This window comes from Martes martes, assembly GCF_963455335.1.
Source record: "Martes martes genome assembly, chromosome: 8".
Classification (NCBI taxonomy): Eukaryota; Metazoa; Chordata; class Mammalia; order Carnivora; family Mustelidae; genus Martes; species Martes martes.
Window position 1 is genome coordinate 66,430,528 of NC_137895.1, and position 17,688 is coordinate 66,448,215.

General features: G+C 44.6%; 1 protein-coding gene across 4 annotated transcripts; it reads right to left on the reverse strand.

The window, feature by feature from the left end:
- Positions 1-985: 985 nt before the first annotated feature.
- On the reverse strand, positions 986-16,731 carry KLHL42 (kelch like family member 42). Of its 4 annotated transcripts, XM_080812467.1 has the most exons (4): positions 15,705-16,640; positions 13,665-13,700; positions 5,669-5,862; positions 986-2,306 (listed from the first exon to the last, which is right to left on the reverse strand). In XM_080812467.1, the coding sequence occupies exons 1-4, from the start codon at positions 16,574-16,576 to the stop codon at positions 1,855-1,857; spliced, it is 1,554 nt and encodes a 517-aa protein (XP_080668593.1). In that variant the 5' UTR covers positions 16,577-16,640; the 3' UTR covers positions 986-1,854. The 4 variants fall into 4 exon arrangements, with proteins under 4 accessions (XP_080668593.1, XP_080668596.1, XP_080668594.1 ...); XM_080812470.1 differs by lacking the exon at positions 13,665-13,700 and having other exon boundaries at positions 16,526-16,731; XM_080812468.1 differs by lacking the exon at positions 13,665-13,700 and having other exon boundaries at positions 15,705-16,645.
- Between the last annotated feature and the right edge of the window lie 957 nt (positions 16,732-17,688).

The window sequence follows — 17,688 nt, forward strand, 5'->3', positions numbered from 1 at the left end:
AATTATAGGTCACTGGAAATTCAATTCCACAATGAATATAAGTTAATATAAATCTATTATTAAAGTACCATCCCCAAGAAGATTTCAGTTCAGAGTTTAAAAAAAAAAAAAAAGGCTGAGTATTTGAGAATAAATGGGTATGGCTTAGAAACCCTTAAGTAATATAAGTAGAGTACCGATATGATTATTTGGTGACAAGATCCAAGAGCTGTTCCCAGGTCCACAATAAAGGCTTACCTCAATTTACTTAATAGAAGTATTCCTAAAAAGTTGTGCAAATAGAATTTTTACAACCAGACCCTGATTTTCACTCTGCTCGCAGGCCATGGTTGTCAAGAAACCCTGTAGTGACCTTGTGAGAACCTGGGGAGCTCTGCCAAAGTGACCGGCCCTCTGCACCATGTCCGCAGGACGAATGCCTACCCGAGGCACTGGGTAACCTCGCAGAACACATGGATTTGCCATGACAGTTTTTTGTTTTTCTGCGGGACATTCTTAAAGTGAGGTGCACTGTAACTGGAATGTTAGAGCAGAAGGATGGACTCCAGCTCCCAGCTTCACCATCCTATTACAAAAGATCAGAGAAGCTCAGAAAGAATAACATTTCTATAAGTATATATATTTTTTAAAGGGATGGAGCTATGACTGGCAGAAACTTTCTATTTGTGTTAGCTGACTTACTGACACCTGCTGGGGAGGGGCTCCACGTGACTCAACCACCAAGGCAAGCGAGCAACTTCCCAAATTTCAGAGATACCACCAGAGGCCATTCCTCTTCCACAAGAGTTTCTTCCCTCTCCAGCAGCAAAGTCCCACAACTATCCTCACCTTCCCTCATAAAAGCAAAGCGTGAATTAAAAGGCTAAGGTTAAATTAGAAAGATGTCTGATCTAAAGATGATTAACTTATCTTTCTTATCTTAAAAACAGAACTAAGTCAAAGACATTCATCAAAAGTAACTCTTAAAGGCAATTTTTTTTTTCTTACTTGGTCTTCCCTTCCCATTTAAATTTAAGACTTGATTTAAAAAAAAAAAATATATATATATATATCCATCCTTCTAAACAATATATCCCCTCTTTTAAACAATACAGAATGCCTAGCAATGCAACTTATCTGACCACATAAATTTGCAATCTGCCACCTAAATGAAGTAAGAGGTTATACCTGTCTGTCTATTCAGTACACATAATTGCAAATGAAGTTTGGAAAAATAGCTAAGAAGGTTTTTAAGAAAGGTTCTAGGAGGACTGGAAGCTTGTAAGGACTCACTCTAGGTCTCCATCATTATAAGTTTCCTGGAAAGTAGTGTGCAAATAAAATAAACACAGAACCCTATTTTTAAACCACCGGAAGTATATGTGGGTATGAATAGGGGAGAAAAAGGGTGAATCACAATGTTAATATAAATGTATCTCAAGTAAATGAAAAATCTCTCACTTAAGGTATTAATGATATTTCAAGTGACCTAAATAAAATGGATTTTAAAATGATCTTTACCATTCACGTCAACTATTGACTTTGGTCCTTTACTAAAGCAGACATAATGAATCTTCTTTTTGTTGATCAGTTTCAGTCACTGGCCCAAGGGTACCATATTTGATGAAAATAGTATCATGGATTTGCTCCCATCATTTAAAAATCAATAATTAAAAAAATAACAAAGTTGGTCTCTTTTCTCCACAAGTTTTCAAGTAATTAGTTCAAGTAAGCTTATTTACAGCTATTGTACATGTGACCTACTCTAACCCACTTTTTCCCTTTAGAAATTAGCCTCCCTGGAAATGGGACACTATTTTTTTTTTTCTTTTTCTGCCTTGAACCAGGTTTCTTTTAAATCCTAAGTCGGTTCAGTCATGTTTCCGCTTTATTGGGCAGATAAAGAGAGGAAACCAGCAAGTTGTGTCCAAAGGCCGGGAAACGCCTGAATGCTTCCCAACTATCTGAGAAGATGTTGTACTTGAGAAAAACTCGATGTTCCAAGCTGGTGGACAGGGTCACATCTCTGCTCATGATGTAGATGCCGTCATTGTGGAGCGCGCAAGTCAAGTTAAGCCCCGATTTGGACGTGTTCTCCTTGAGGTAGAGCCACTGCCGCGTGACCGTGTTGTAGGACTGCACCGTGAGCATGTCCTCGCTCTGGCTGCTCCTCCGATTGGGCCCCAGCTCGTGCAGACAGCCGCCCACGATGTAGATGGTCTCCTCAACAGACACCATCTGCTGCTTGCGAATGTGGACGTCACAGGTTTCAAACAGTGTCCAGATGTCGGCCGAGGGGCAATACTGCAAAATGTTCATGTTGCGGTCTGAAAGGAAGAAAGAAGACAAATGAGGACACGGCCATGAGGAGCACCACTGCCCGCACACGCTGTGATAACATCTGCCCCTGCCTGGACCATCTGGTCACACAGAGGCAAAATGACTCCAGAGAAGCAGAGGTTGCGACAACAGTAATGGCTAGGAGATCATCTGTTTAGAACCATCCCCCTTATCCGCATCCGGCATGTCCCCTCCCTGGGAGGCTCTCGGAATCAAGAGGGCCAGGACATGGCCTGCTGTGATTGGAGCATTTTAGAACCACCAGTCCAATGTAAAAAGAATCAGAGCCTTAGAACTCTCCTCAATCGCTACAGAATTACTGACGTCTTAATACAGGTGACAGGCGGAGCCCCAAGGGATCTACTCTTGACAAGTGACTCTACTAAACAAGACAAGTGAGCCAAGCAAGATGTTTAGGGGTTAGTCTAAAGGAAACGACACACAACTGCAAGTCAGGAGAAACCCCAGAAATTCTCACTGTGGCCTTCAAGCCATAGAATCACTTGGCAATTCGATGCCCCGACTGTAACAGCAGAGACATACTCACAAAGGCCCTTCCCTCTCCCTGAAGCCTGCTTCCCCAGAGATGGCTGGTTCTTGTGTGGATAAAATCAGAAAGTAGATCAAAGGCTACTCTAACATTATCTTGAATTCACAGCTGCTTTAAGGAAAAATACTGCCTACTCTCTTTTTGAAAAATGCTTGTGAAATTTAAAATAAGTAGTTTCATTTTTCTTTTTTTAATTGTTCTTTTTTATCCTCTTCTCCTCTAGGAAAGAATAAGTGGCATATTTTAGCCTCAGCAGAAGAAAAAAATGCTCTGAGTTATCAGAAAGAATGAACTTTCTCTTTGTTGCTGTTGTTTAAACAAACAACAAAATCCATCAGTGTAAGAGACAACTCAGCTTGGAAGAGATGTGGAACTAAAGGGTACAACACTTCCTCCTGACACAGAGGGACCACCCCCCGTTAGCAAGGATGAAGGAGCTCTATCCCCACCTCTGGTATCAAGTCGAGGGCCTCTTAGAGGGCACAGAAAGAATGGAAAGGAGACCGAGCCCTGTGTGTGCACGTGTCCCCCCACCTGTAGAAATTTCAGAATTGCTACAGCTTTAGGAAACGGTCCCTCTCTTTTCCACCCACACTAATACCTCCTTGTACTTCTTTTTATTGTAGGTATTGTGAAGAAACTCATTCCAGAGACAGTCCAAGGGAGTTTGGTTCCAATGTATCAAAAGTGCTCCTTAGTAACCTGGCTTCCCACCGCATGAATAAAGGACTTATTTCTCAGTTCCAGATCTGAAGGTCTTCCCAGGTCTTCTGTAAATGTTTTCTCTCCTCACCCAACAAGGGCTCAGACCATGATGAGGTGGTTTGAGTTGGTGGAATAACCTTTTTGCTTTTATACTGAGAGGTGATTCTGAACTTCAGCAAATCACCCTTCTTCCCTTGAGTGGTTACTAATACTCTCTACGGGGTTTCCTTTAATTTCCTCAATGCCTGCTACAGAATCAATATAATCAAACAGCTGTCATAAAAATCGTGAAGTATTACTTCCTAAATTTTAAAAGTCTACCTAACTTAAGAAGTCAGCCAGCCAAGAGCCCAACTTTGAGCCCTGCATTTTGTTTTATGACAATTATGATTCCTTACTTTAAATCCAGGTAACTATTAGGAAGTGCTGGGAAGATCCCACACAGAAGAGGAGGGGTGTTTCAGAGTACAAGGAACTGTCCCGCCCTCTCATCTCAGAAAACCCGTTTTCAACCCTTACACAAACACTCATCCATCCACTTCACCCAACCATCCCATCACAGGTATTTGGTTTGGGGAATCCAGGGCAGGAATCACCATGGGTGGCCTGAGTGAAGAAGGTACATTAGTAGTGGCTTGAGAAACTAGAAAACACACAAACAAGGGTTTTCCAGGTCAAATCTAAAGAACATTTGCTCAGCCAGGGTCATGGAAAAACTAGGAAATCTACCAGCAGAGTACTCTTGGGTTACAGTGCTGCCTGTCAGTGCTTCCCAGCTCATGGTCACAAGAGAAGCCAAGGGATATGTGTGCATTATGTCAGCCCACAGGGTGCATTCTGGGTTACAAAATCTAGGGAGGAATCAGAATTCTTAGAAATGTTCAACAGTAAATAACTGTATTTACTTTCCTAAGAGAAGAGACACACAGACACCCAGAGGTACATATTCACACACAGGAATTCTCTGGGGGCTATGGTTTTATTAAGCACATGAAGTTGACCACTGTACCCAAACACCAATGTGGAAGGTAAAAGAAATGGCTGCTAGGTCTCTCTCTCTCTCTCTTTTTTTTTTTTCAATTATTTGTTACCAAAAAAAAGCTGGCAATTATCTTATCTTTAGTGGAAAGTCATGAGGGAGGGGCACTGGGACTATCTCCACAGGGATAAAAACTTGAGGGCATTAAAAAAAAAAAAAAAAAGCTCACTGCTTCCCATGCATTCCTCTTGGTCACTGCCTCTCCTTAGATGCATAAACACAGCACCTGTACTGAGTTCAACAGTGGCCCCCTAAAAGATATGCGCTTTCTACTGCTGTCAAATAAATAAATAAAATCTTTTTTTAAAAATAAAAAATAAATAAATTTCTTTGGCCAAAAGGTAACTCTGACACAAGTGGGGGAGAGAGATAAAAGGCAAGACACACTTCTACCTGGTGGGCCACCACCGCCTCCTAACACAACCAAGTTTGTCACGGTCACGTGAGATGCTATCTACCGAGAACAGCAGTATAAAACCTACTGGAGAAACTTATTTCCAAATTATTAATGCCAAATGCCCACCCAAAACAGTACAGCTTAATAAACAGCACAACCACCTCCCACCTCTGGTCAGGAAAAAATTCTCTTAAATTCGTGTCTCTTGTAATCCTCTTACACTATGTGAACAACAGCCTTGAGCTGAGCTTCTGGAAACTGTCTGATATGTTTGTGCTCAAGAACGAAGAAAGTGAAAACACAGATCCACAAGGATATTCTGGCCCTAAATTCCATAGTGTTAAATGTGTTTGGGAGAAGGATGGCACTTACCCAGTCCAGTCACAAGACAGCTGGTCACAAGGCTGGGTTTCCAGAGCAGAAAGAAAATACATATTCTCTTCATCACATCCTCTACTCCATTCAATTTTCATGCTCACACAAAGGCATCAAAGGTCCCTTCTGTCCAAAGTAAGCTTGTAATACTCAACTCTCTTCTTCCCAGATATGCAAATATCCAGTATATAATGTATGAAATTACAATATGTACATCAGAGCGTTTCCCCAGGCTGCCCAAGCTCACGTAGAAGAGGATCACTTACTTGGCCCCTTCACTTACCTCTGGTCGTATATCCTCCAATGACATAAATTTTTCCCTTACACTCACACGCAGAGAACTCGGCCAGAGGATTTGGTAAGGGTGCCACAAAATTCCAGGCATCCTGCTCGGGATTGTAACACTCAACATTAGAAACGGCCTGCCCACCAATGGCATAGAGTTTTGAATTAACAGCCACAAGTTTGAAGTTAGACCTGAAAGAGAGATAAAAGGCCCAGAGAGTCAGTTTTCTTGACCATTAAGAAGGCAATGGCATGAACTGCTAAAGCAGACTGAGGAATGTGCTGGATATCTAAAGAAAATTAGCTCTCCAAGTTGGGTGCCATTCTGCCTGGGGACAGAGGAATGACCAAATGACACCTCAAATTTCACTATCTCAGAATTCACAAGAATGAAGCACTTTTCAAATTTTAGCAATTAGAGACAAGCAACTCAATATAACCAAGAGTAGTCCTGCTTAGCCTTATGCCGGGAACCAAAGATATTTTGTAAAAATAGGCTTAATATTTCTTTCAACAGCGGGAGCAAGTGTTAAGGGAGGAACGCATAACCACCTCCCTCCCTTGTCTCTCTACTCAGCATGTTTCCCATTCTTCCTCCCCATTGAGGAGGCTCCATGTTAGGTACACACTAGCACCTCCTATGGTGCATATGCTAAGGGTGGGTGCTAGAGGGTGGTTCAAAGACCCCTTTACCACAGGTGCACCGGGCAGATCTCTCGCCCCCCCCATCCCACCATTCCATACAAGGGCATCTTATATACTGTTTCACAACACAATACATAGGGCTACATAAGCACCGAACTAAACATATTTTGATACAGCACCCTTACGGGGGCTTCCATATGTTAACAAATACTTAAATCAACAAATGCTCACTTATCATAATAGAAAATAATTTTAGGGGCACCAGGGTGGCTCAGCTGGTTGAGCGTCTGCCTTTGGCTCAGGTCATGATTCCAGGGTTCTGGGATGGAGTCCTGTGTCAGGCTCCCTGCTCAGCAGGGAAGTCTGCTTCTCCCTCTCCTTCCCGCTCATGCTCTCTCTCACTATCTCTGTCTCTCTCAAATAAATAAAATAATTTTAAAAGGAGAAGACACTGGTTTTAAGCCCCATATTCAGTAATACAATCAAATACTGCTCATCAGCTTCAGATGCTACATAAAAGTCTTGTAACTTTTAACTTCTGAATTGAAAAGAAAAAAAACTAATTTGTTCCAGTGTAGTGCACAGAAATTAATAACTCCTTGAAGGCCAGACGGGATACACATTTGGGCCAGTCTCCCAGATTGGCACAGCAGTCTCAAGTTTACAGGAGTGTGAGCAAAGCACAATGCAACAGAAAGACCTGAAGCAGCTCTCTGACCCTAGCCCCAACACCCCAATTCACTATTGCTGGTATGGGGATAAGACCCATCACAGGATGGTCAAGACATTACAGGCAACAGTTTCTCAAGAAGTGCCACACTGAGATAAGATACTATCATTATAATATCTTAGTTTTCTAGTGTTTGAAATAAAGAAAGTAGACCACGTAAATTTAGAGACCACATCTACCACCAATACAACAATGTCTTCAAAATTAACAATATCCTAAGAAAGAACAGGGGTAGAGGCCACATATGAAAAATGCAGGTAAGAGGGTAGATGAGGAAGAAACAGGGAACAAGTTGCCCATGTGTGATCTCCTAGCAGGAGTCTAATCAGCACTGATGCACCATGACATAGGACATGTGGGTAATAGCCACCTACACCTACTAAAACAGTAAGATGTTTTCAAAGGTGCCTGCAACGTGTCCATTTAAATGAGTCTTTGTTTTGTTTTTCAAATCAGAAAGTGAACAGAGCACTCTTCAGCAAGAACCTCACATTGTCCATTAAACCTAGCCAGCCAGTCACATTTCATGCCAACAGACTTCACTGGGGTGGCAGTCACTGGGGGATCTCTACTTCATGTTGCTTACTATGCCTGCTGCCCATGGTCCTTAAAATCTGACCATGATGCCCTCTCTGTGTGTGCAAATTTGGGGAACCAAAGGAAATAAAGCTTGCAAATAAGGACTAAATTTTACCAGCCTACAATTTGTTTTTGCTCCCCAAAGGTACACAGATAGTAAATTTTCTAAGATCAAAACAGTTTTTAATATTCGTCCAGCATAATCATTTGTCCTAAGTAAACATGTAAGGGCTGAATGAGTAAGCAGTTAAAAGTAAACAATTCCATCTCTCCAGACCCAGCATGCTCAAATTCACTTGAAGAGAAGACGCTTTTCAATATTGAGTTGAAGATGAAACTGCCACCCCAATGCAGACCACTTAGTGAAGACGCGTCCTACTGAGGATTATGAGCCCAGGCTCACGCAGGGAGATCTCAGCTCCACTACCCAATGGCTGTGTGACCTTGGACAAGTCACTGAATCTCAGTTCATCTGATCCTCAGTTTCCCCACCTGTGAAAGGAACATATAATACACAGGAAGAGTTGAAAAGGGGAACACCTGCAGAAAGGGGTCACAAGAGGGAATGCTTTTTCTAGGTGTCATAAGGCTAAATCTCTTTTCTTTTTTCTTTTTTTAAAGATTTTATTTATTTATCTGACAGAGAGAGATCACAGGTAGGCAGAGAGGCAGGCAGAGAGAGAGAGAGGGATGCAGGCTCCCCGCTGAGCAGAAAGCCCGATGGGGGACTCGATCCCAGGACCCTGAGACCATGACCCAAGCTGAAGGCAGTGGCTTAACCCCCTGAGCCACCCAGGCGCCCCAAGGCTAAATTTCTTAACTCCAAGAGGGTCTCTTTGTCATTTGTTAACTGCAACAGTCACCGGCTGGGATGTATTCTGGAATTACATACAAAGTGCTCTCTCATCCATAAATTCTCACCATGAAGCACCTCATTTCCTACTCTCTGAAAGTAACTCTTTCACTCTTCACCTCCTGAAGGGTGAAAGTATGAACCCAAGCTACGGCTTTTTTAAAAAAATTGTCATCTCTAGTGTTTTCTTAATATTGATCCCTGACATACTACCCTCAGGGGGTAAAAAGAATAATTTTTAAACCAAATAATGATGTGTTGTAGCCTTGACTGACTTACAGTAAATGGAAATAAAGGTTAAAAAAATGCTGATTTAATTACCACTTCACCTCAAGGAAATAAAGAGCTCAGCAAATCCTTAAAAACTAAGTGACATGAAACACACTGAACCCTGCTACACAGATCAACAGTAGCTGTATACAGCTGTAGGGCGGCCAGTGACACAGAGGTGTGAGCGGCTTCGAGTGCTGGCCCTGTAACTGTGCAAGCTTATGAAACTCATCCTCAGTTTCCCCTTGGGGAGATGGAGCCAATACTACTACTACTCCCAAAGAGATGCTGTGAGCGTGAAATAGGAAGTGACATCTAAAACAGTGTCTACAACATGTGGCCCGGAGTTAAGAGCTCGAGAAATAGGAACCATTGTTAGGGCTTGCTACATAGAAAAGTTGGTTGCCATTGGAGTCAACATCAGAAAGAAATGGCAAGATCTTTTCTCAACCACTCAGAAAAGACTTATATAGTTTGTGGAGCACTCGGGTCCTTATGTCCCCTCCTCTTCCTCCTGATGCCTACCTTCTGCCACTTCCCTATGGCTTAATCTCCCCTGGGGACCACCAGGTCGCTACCTACTCGATGTCTGAGAGACTGGAGCACACGAAGTAACTACTGGACAAAATCACAATGAGTGGGGGATGAACAGACACATAGTTTTCTTTCCTTCCCACTATTCTCGGGCTCCGCTGCAACCTTAACCAGAAAGGAGACCAGAAATGCCCTAAAATACTAAACTTTGGCCCAGAGAAAAAGGGAACAGCTAAGGCTGACGACAGTAATTCCATCTCAGCCAGGAAACTTGTTTAACTCTCTCCCGGCTTTGTATTCACACACAGAACAATTGCAGAGCAAAAGTACAGGGCAATAAGAGAGGCTAGAGACGTTAGAGACGGAAAAATGAACGACCAGGATTGCTGCCAACAGTGGCCAGTTCCTGCAAGTTATCACCAATGAAAGCGAGGGAGGGAGGGCAAGCAATGTTGTGGGTACACAGGCTTTCACATGGATGTCCTGACAACTCCTGAGATCAAACCCACATGCAGACCACTGGGCAGTGTGGCATCCCTGGACTTCAAACCAGCCTCTCTGCTCTGCTGTGTACTCACACTGCCATTTTCAAGTGTGCGGGCACAACACTAACATCTCTTTCTTCCTTTTTTGGCGGTGGGGGTGGGGGGTAGGGGAGGGAGCACTACTGGTCACATGCACCATTTTCTCCAGGGTGCAAAGGGCTTTACAGAATCTCTCAAAGCTAGGGTTCCTGCCTGTCCCATACTATTTAAGATTCTGAGATCACCACCCTATTCAGTCGCTGAGGAATGTGGGCTGCTTTGCATTTGATCACTTGGTCAATGTAAAACAGTAAAGGTACATCACAGAGGCAGTGAATCAAGCCAGATGTGAAATGCTGTGTAATCACAGGGGCTGAAATCTGCTTTTCCTCAAGGTTCTAAGTTTCCTCTGGTGTTTCCAGAAACTGTATTAGATACATTATCCAGAAACAATCCCATTCTAAGTTTCATTTTTACTTGTTTCATCATGTAAACTCCTTGAGGACAGGAACCATGTCGTCTTTGTTGTTTGCCCAATAGTGACTAGAAAGATGCTAGACATGAAGGCTGTGGTGAAGCTCAAACACACGTAATGAAATTTTTAAAAAGCAGCACAAAGCATCTGTGCTCCACTTCTCTGAAGAAAATAATTTTTAAGAAAATTTAAAAATGCACATGAAGATGGTCACTGCCAGTCTATAAACCAAACTGTAAATACTCTAAATGGTTATATCTATTCAATGGATATTTACATTTTGGTTACTCTATTTACTACACACCTTAGCAATTTACTTGACTTTCTATGCCTCTGTTTCTGACTCTGTAAAATGGGAACCTGCCTGATACAGTCTTTGTGAAGAATAAGTGAGATAATACATGCAAAGCAGTAAGAACAGTACCTAGCACAGAGTAATGTTCAGTTAAATGTTACCTATTATTTTTCCGCTATTCTAAATAACTATAGTGACTGTTACAAGACAAAAATATTCACAATGTTACATTTCAAAAAACAAAATAATATAGTCACTTTTATTACAATAATATATGATATAGTCCATAATTCAAAAACAATGGTGCATTTTGAGCATCTATGAATTATTGGATACCACATTAGCAGTAGGAGTACACAGAAGCAATGAACTGGACCTGACTGGAAGGGAGAGAAACAAACATAAGCAGAAAACTTCAATTCGAGGTGGAGAGTGTTCTAGAGAAACAAAGAATTTGAATATTTAGCCTGAGAGTTCAGAAAGGGACATCCAGTTGAGTTGACCGTCAAATCTGAGTCAAAGTATGAGAGAGATAAAGAAGGTTACAAATTCCGATATGGCACCCAATTTTAAAATTTGGTGGAAAAAAAAGTATCTGTGTAGAAAAAAAACAGTAGCTCGGGGTTGCCTGGCTTGCTCAGTCAGTGGAGCATGCAACTCTTAATCTCAGCGTTTTGAGTCCAAGCCCCACCTTCACCTAGAACCTACTTAAAAAATAAATAAATAAACAAAAGTTTAAAAAAAAAAATAGAAAATTCCCGAGAATAACTGCAAAAAATATACAGACTATACAAAGATTATAAACCTTTCCTGAAAGACCAAAAGACCTAAATACATGGAAAAACAAACCATTTTTCTATCTGCAAAGTATTATGAAACTATTAATCCTCCTCCAACTTAACTGATAAATACAATGTCATCCCAATCAAAACTCCAACAGGACTTGACAATCTGATTCTAAAGTTTCTCTGAAGGGGAAAATGTACAAAGAATAGCTAAGAGAATCAAAATAAAACAGAAAAGGGGCGCCTGAGTGGCAATATGTTAGAAAGGAATAATTCGTTTAAAACTGTTTTGTTGGGGGAGCCTGGGTGGCTCAGTGGGTTAAGCCTATGCCTTCGGCTCAGGTCATGATCTCGGGGTCCTGGGATCAAGCGCTGCATCAGGCTCTCTGCTCAGCAGGGAGTCTGCTTCCCCCTCTCTGCCTGCTGCTCTGCCCACTTGTGATCTCTCTCTGTCAAATAAATAAATAAAATCTTAATTAAAAAAAAAAACACAGAAAAAAATGGGTCTCCATTCCATGAGACAACAAAATAGTTTACCAAGCTGCAATAATTTAAGAGTATGCTATTGGTAAAGGAATAGCCAATCTGTCAATATGGGACCAGGAAAATTAGCGTCTGATAACTGGTTGTGCAAATCACAGTGAGGACTGAGGCCACTGAGACATTTAGGAAACATGCTATAACCTTACATTATACCTTACATAAAAATAAATCCCAAACACACTCAAATATAAATGTAAAAAGGCAAAACCATAAAATAAATTATAAGACAGATGAATATTTGTATATTCTTAACTTGTAGACACCTTTCCTATGCAAGATTAAAAGCTAATAGGATATACATGACAAATTTGACTCCAAAAAAATTTAAATTTCCTCATGTAAGAATACATGATAAACCGGATGTCCAAAATTGGAGGCTCACAATGCCGGTGTTGTCCTACAGTTTGTTTGGTCTGCAAGGTTTCTGTTGTTGATGTTGGTTTTTTCAATGCAGTAAGTTGCCAGCCTTTAAAAATCAGGGCATCTGGCTGTCTGGCAATGCTTTCTATACTTGGAGATAGCAACAAGCTGTGGGTGAAAGGGGTGGGGCCCTCTTGCGGTGGGGTCAGAGCTCTCAGATTCGCCATCACTCCAACCCACCCCTCTACTCACTGACTTCACCAGCCTAGTCCACTTTGCAGATTTTATTTTTGAGGTCTTCCAGTAAAATAAAGGCGGGGGAAAACAGTGCAACATTACCTAAGAGACAAGAGATTGATTCCACATATGTAAACAGAATTTCTAAACTGAATATGAAGAAGATAAACCAATTTTCTTTTTCACTGGCAAAGGCAACTTATAAAATATATACAAAGGACCAATAAACATCTGAGAGGAAAAATTTCTCTTCCAAGCAGAAAGATTCACACCAGTGTTTGCCCACTGGATTGGTAAAAATAAAAAATGATGATAATATCTTCTCTTGGCAGGAGTATAGGAACTGGCAAGCTCAGACACTGTTGATAGAAGATGAGATCTGAACAATGTTCTGATGGGCAACTTGGCAGGAGCTACCAAAATTTAAAACTTATATATACTTTGGCCCACCTATCCAGGGATTCCAGGGATTTGTCATTTAGGACTACTGAAAAATGCCTGCTAAGAGAGGCACATATATGCCAAGATGTTCAACATAGCATTTTTTTTTTAAAGATCTTATGTATTTGAAAGAGAGAGTGAGCGAGTGAGAGAGCACAAGTGCGGGGAGGGGCAGAGGGAGAGGGAGAAGCAGACTCCCTGCAGAGCAGGGAGCCAAACATGGGACCCATTCCAGGACCCTGGGATCATGACCTGAGCCAGAGGCAGATGCTTAACCGACTGAGCCACCCAGGCATCCCATTATAGCATTGTTTATAATGGCAAATAGAAGCAACTTAAATGCTCATGAGTAAGGGATGGGCTGATTATATTACGGTACAGCCATTGGCTAGAATACAGCTCTTAATGGGTGAGACAGCTCTATATTTGTTGATACAGAAAAAACTCTCCAAGTGGAATGGTCACAATAATCAGCACAGCCTAATCAACCTACAGTAAAAATATATATAAGATGCACACACACCCCTGCATGTACACGCATACATACATTTTCCCCTAACAATTATCAACATACTTATGTTTATATAAATGTACATTTATAACATATATTTACAAATGTATAATACATAAATATATGTCAGTAGATACACATATCTTTTATTCTGTGGTTTTTCGTGTCATTTGTAATTTTTCTAAGCATGTATTTACGAATTACTTGAATACCTTTTTTTTTTCCCCCGGAGGACATAAAGAATATTCCTAAAAGAAAAAAGAAAAAAGACTATCAAGGATTTGTAAAGAAAGAAAAGGGGGCACCTGAGTGGCTCAGCTGGTTAAACATCTGACTTGATTTTGGCTCAGGTCATGATGCCAGTGTCATGAGATCAAACCCTATGTCAGGCTCTGTGCTGGACACGGAGCCTGCTTAGGATTCTCTCCACGCCTTTGGCCCTCCCCGCTTCTCTAAAAAAATAAAAGGAAAGACAAAAAAATAAGAATTCTGTGAGGTGTTATGTTAGAGCTCAAGCTGGATTTGGGGTGGAGGGGTTCTGTTGAGCAGCAGTTGATACAGCTGGACACACGTGTGTAGAGGTGACAGACAACCGGCTGGGCCTTCCACCCCAAATCTGAGCACCATCCATAACCACTGAATGTCCCCTTGTTACTTCAATTAAAGCTTGTAGAATTTGCTTAAAAATAACACTTCTGGGGGCGCCTGGGTGGTTCAGTGGGTTAAAGCCTCTGCCTTCAGCTCAGGTCATGATCCCGGGGTCCTGGGATCAAGTCCTGCATCATCGGGCTCTCTGCTCAGCGGGGAGCCTGTTTCCTCCTCTCTCTCTCTCTGCCTGCCTCTCTGCCTACTTGTGATCTCTGTCAAATGAATAAATAAAATCTTTTAAAAAAAAAACACTTCTGATACCAAATCTTAAATACAGTATCATCTCAGTGGTATAAATAATACACTAAAAAGGGCTTGGAAGAAAACATGCCGATCTCTACATAGTATTGCCTCTGTGAGGGAGGGACCAGGAGTGATAGTCTTTCTGTTTCTTGATTCTTTTACATTTTCCACTTTTCTAGAATAATTATGTATTATTTTTATCACCAGAAAAAAAAGAACACTTTCCAAAATGAATTTTATGTTATAGTAGAAATAAAGCCACTGTTCCCCCCAGCCCCCCAAGCTGGGGTACCCTTAAGTCAAGTATGTATGTATAATGGTCTTCCCATTCCAGTTACAACTTTCTTTGCCTGGTGGTGAGTCCCCCAACTACTTGTTCCACACTTCAGGGTAGGGCCCATGTGGGGGTTGAGATGGATAAAAGTGTAGCAGAAGAAAGAGTATTCATGTCCTTTCGTGGGTCACATTGATTCTTCTCCCCACTTGTGTGTGAATGGCTCTGGACCATCTTGAGTCCTACCATCTTTCTTTCCTACCATCTCTTCCTGTATCTGCTCTGCTCTTTTTTTTTTTTTTCCTTCTTCCTTTTCCTTTCCCACTTCTATTCCCTACTCTCCTTCGCCTCCCCTCCTCCTTTACCTGTCTTCATGTCACCCAAGGGCATGTTGGGAGGGATTTGAGGATGGGAGGAGAGAAGGTTGGGTGGACTGAAATGTTCTAATTCTGTAGGTGACCACTGCCAGGCTCAAATTTTAGAACAAAGACGAAACTGTCTGGGAAGGAAGGGAGATGCAAAAGAGAGGATACAAAATAAAAAAGACAATCCAAGGTACAATTCTAACGGTTATCTCCTGATCACAGATTGGGGCCCCAGTGTGGAAAGCTTCAAAGTCAGTAACAACAACAAAAATCCTCCCAAGACAGCATTACAGGTCACTGCCCGGTCTGTCACTGTAATCAGGATTAGAGCCTAAAAAATAAAAAAAGGTAAAAATGCAAGCAAACTTAAAAAAAGTTTTCCTTTACAGTATCCTCCCAGGAAACCACAGACATCCACCACCACCACCACCCCGCACCCCCGCACTGGGAAAGAGGCAAAAAGGCAGTCTGCTTCAAAGCGCAAGACCTGCAAGGAAATACTCGGTTAGTTGACCCGGCGGGGGCCACTTCTTCCTCGCAAGTTCTCAGTTCCTTGGGAACTCTGCCAGAGTCCAGGCCAGCGACACTCCTGAAGATGTCATTCCCACCTCAGCAAAACCTCCTGTGACTGCCCAGGAAACATCAGGGAAGTGAACGAACTAGTGAGCAAGTGAATGAATGGAACGGGAAGAGAAGCAGAAGCAGCCCCGCTGGGCGCTTACCTCTTCTGGTTCATGGAGGCCACCTGGAGCCACTCATTGGTGCTGGGGTTGTAGGAGTGCGCAGCCGAGATTTCCTGGCTAGTGATCCTATACCCGCCCACTATGAAGAGGTAGTTGTCCAGGATGGCGGACCCGTAACCCCTGACGTTCACCAGGTCGGGAGGAAGGTTGTTGGCCAGCGGGAACCAACGTTCGGTCATCTCCTCATACCTGAGCATGGACGGGGGCTCCCCTTGGTAGGGGTGAGGGGCCAGGGGTCCCCCCAGGAAATCCCCCAGGGCTACAAGAACCGGAGTCCCGGTCATCCGGGCCTCTCTCAGCCTCTGCTTCAGGCTGACATCCCCGGGGGCCTGAGGAGGAGCCCCCAGGAGGTGGAACTGGGGCTTGCACAGCACCTCGTGGAAGTGGACGACCATGAAGCGCAGGCAGGCCTCCTGCAGGTCGGGCAGCCCGTACACCTGCGCCAGGCGGTACAGCTCCAGGCAGTTGGTGAGCCGCACCTGGGACAGCAGCAGCTGCAGCAGAGACGTGACCTGAAGGAAGGAGGCCGCTTCCACCAGCTCCGCCAGCAGGCTCACCTCGTCCATCTCCTCTTCCTCCTCCACCCCGCCGCCCTTCTCCGCCTGCGGGCCCAGGAGCCAGCCTTCGCGGGCCCCGCCGGCGTTGATGAAGTCCAGCACCAGGCGGAGGCCCGGGGCGCTGAGGCCGCGCAGCTGCTGCACCTCGGGGCCGCCGGCCTCCTGGCTCAGGGCCTCGCGCATGCCGGAGCGGTAGAGGGCGCGGAAATAGTCGCTCTGCTCGATAAGCTTCCTCTTGCTCACCGGGTAGCAGCGGTCCTCCAGGCGGATCTGCACCATCTCCTCGGCCGACATGGCTGGGGGGCCGGGGGCCGCGGGGGTGCCCGCCAGCTCTGCGCGCTCGCCTCCCCGCCCCCACGCGCTCGCCGGGTTCCGGGTTGGGCGCGCCGAGGGATGGCGCCGCGGAGGAGGAGGGAGGCGACGGGCCGCCGCCCGCTCCCGCGTCCGCCCAGCCTATCTGGGTCGCGGCGGCGCCCCCGAGGCAGCCCCTCCTCCTGGTCCCGGGGGCGGCGGTTCAGCTTCGCTCCCCCGGAGCGGCCGCCCTGCCCGTCTGCTCTGCCTCAACGCCAAAAAAGGCCCGGCTGCCGCGCGCCGGGCGTCGGGCGTCGGCCGCCGTCCTCGTTCGGGTTGTCCGGGCCGCGTCAGCCGCCGAGGGGATCCCAGCCCCCAGTCTGCAGCCTCCTCCCACGCCTCGCTTCTCACTTCCGCCCGCAGGACCCCTGCCGCCCGCCAGACCTGCGAGCGGATCCGGCTTTCGGGGAGGGCTGGAGGGCTGCGGGCCCGGGCGCTCAGGCTGCGGCCACGTCCCCGCAGCCTCCCCCGCACGCCGGGCGCAGCGGCTCTGCGGCCTGTGGGCTCCGCAGCGATGCGCGGGTTGGGAGGGGGACTGGAGGCGAGGTGAAGCCAGTCCGCTGTTTCTTCCACGCTGCTTTACAAGCGGGGAGAGAGAGAAAAGAAGAAACAGGCGTGGGGTACCGGGATGATGGGAGTCGGGGGTCCTGGGAGTCAAAATGACATCACATCTGGGATCGCCCATCTAGCCCAATCCGGCATAGTGTCCCGGGGCCCGCGGCACATAGGCCGTCTCTACACACGCAGGTGACACCTAGAGCTGATTCTTCGCCATGGTCATCGTGTAGGAGCCATCTTGCAGAAAGAAGCTCCAGGCAGATGGCAGCAGGTTCTGCAGGGCTTGCTGGGGTGCACAGTACAGCAGATGAAACGGGTCGGGAAGCAGAGGAGCTTGTATTTGCTGCTGGGGCCCGTTAATCCTTTTTATGCTATTAAAAGAAAGAAAGACAATTTAAGTGAGGACACGTGACTTCTTTTAAAATCTCGTCTAACAGTCATTGCTTTTCCTATTTCAATTTGGTTGGGCTAGCCATGACAGAACGTGATCCTTTGGG

Bases quoted from the DNA above. Each gene is read 5' to 3' on its own strand.
- KLHL42 (XM_080812467.1), bottom strand. From the start codon at position 16,576: ATGTCGGCCGAGGAGATGGTGCAGATCCGCCTGGAGGACCGCTGCTAC. The intron at 13,701-15,704 runs GTAAGCGCCCAG...TTTTTCTTTTAG, and splicing joins GCCTCCATGAACCAGAAGAG to GAATATTCTTTATGTCCTCC. The intron at 5,863-13,664 runs GTATTCAAGTAA...TCTCTCTTTCAG, and splicing joins CTCCGGGGGAAAAAAAAAAG to GTCTAACTTCAAACTTGTGG.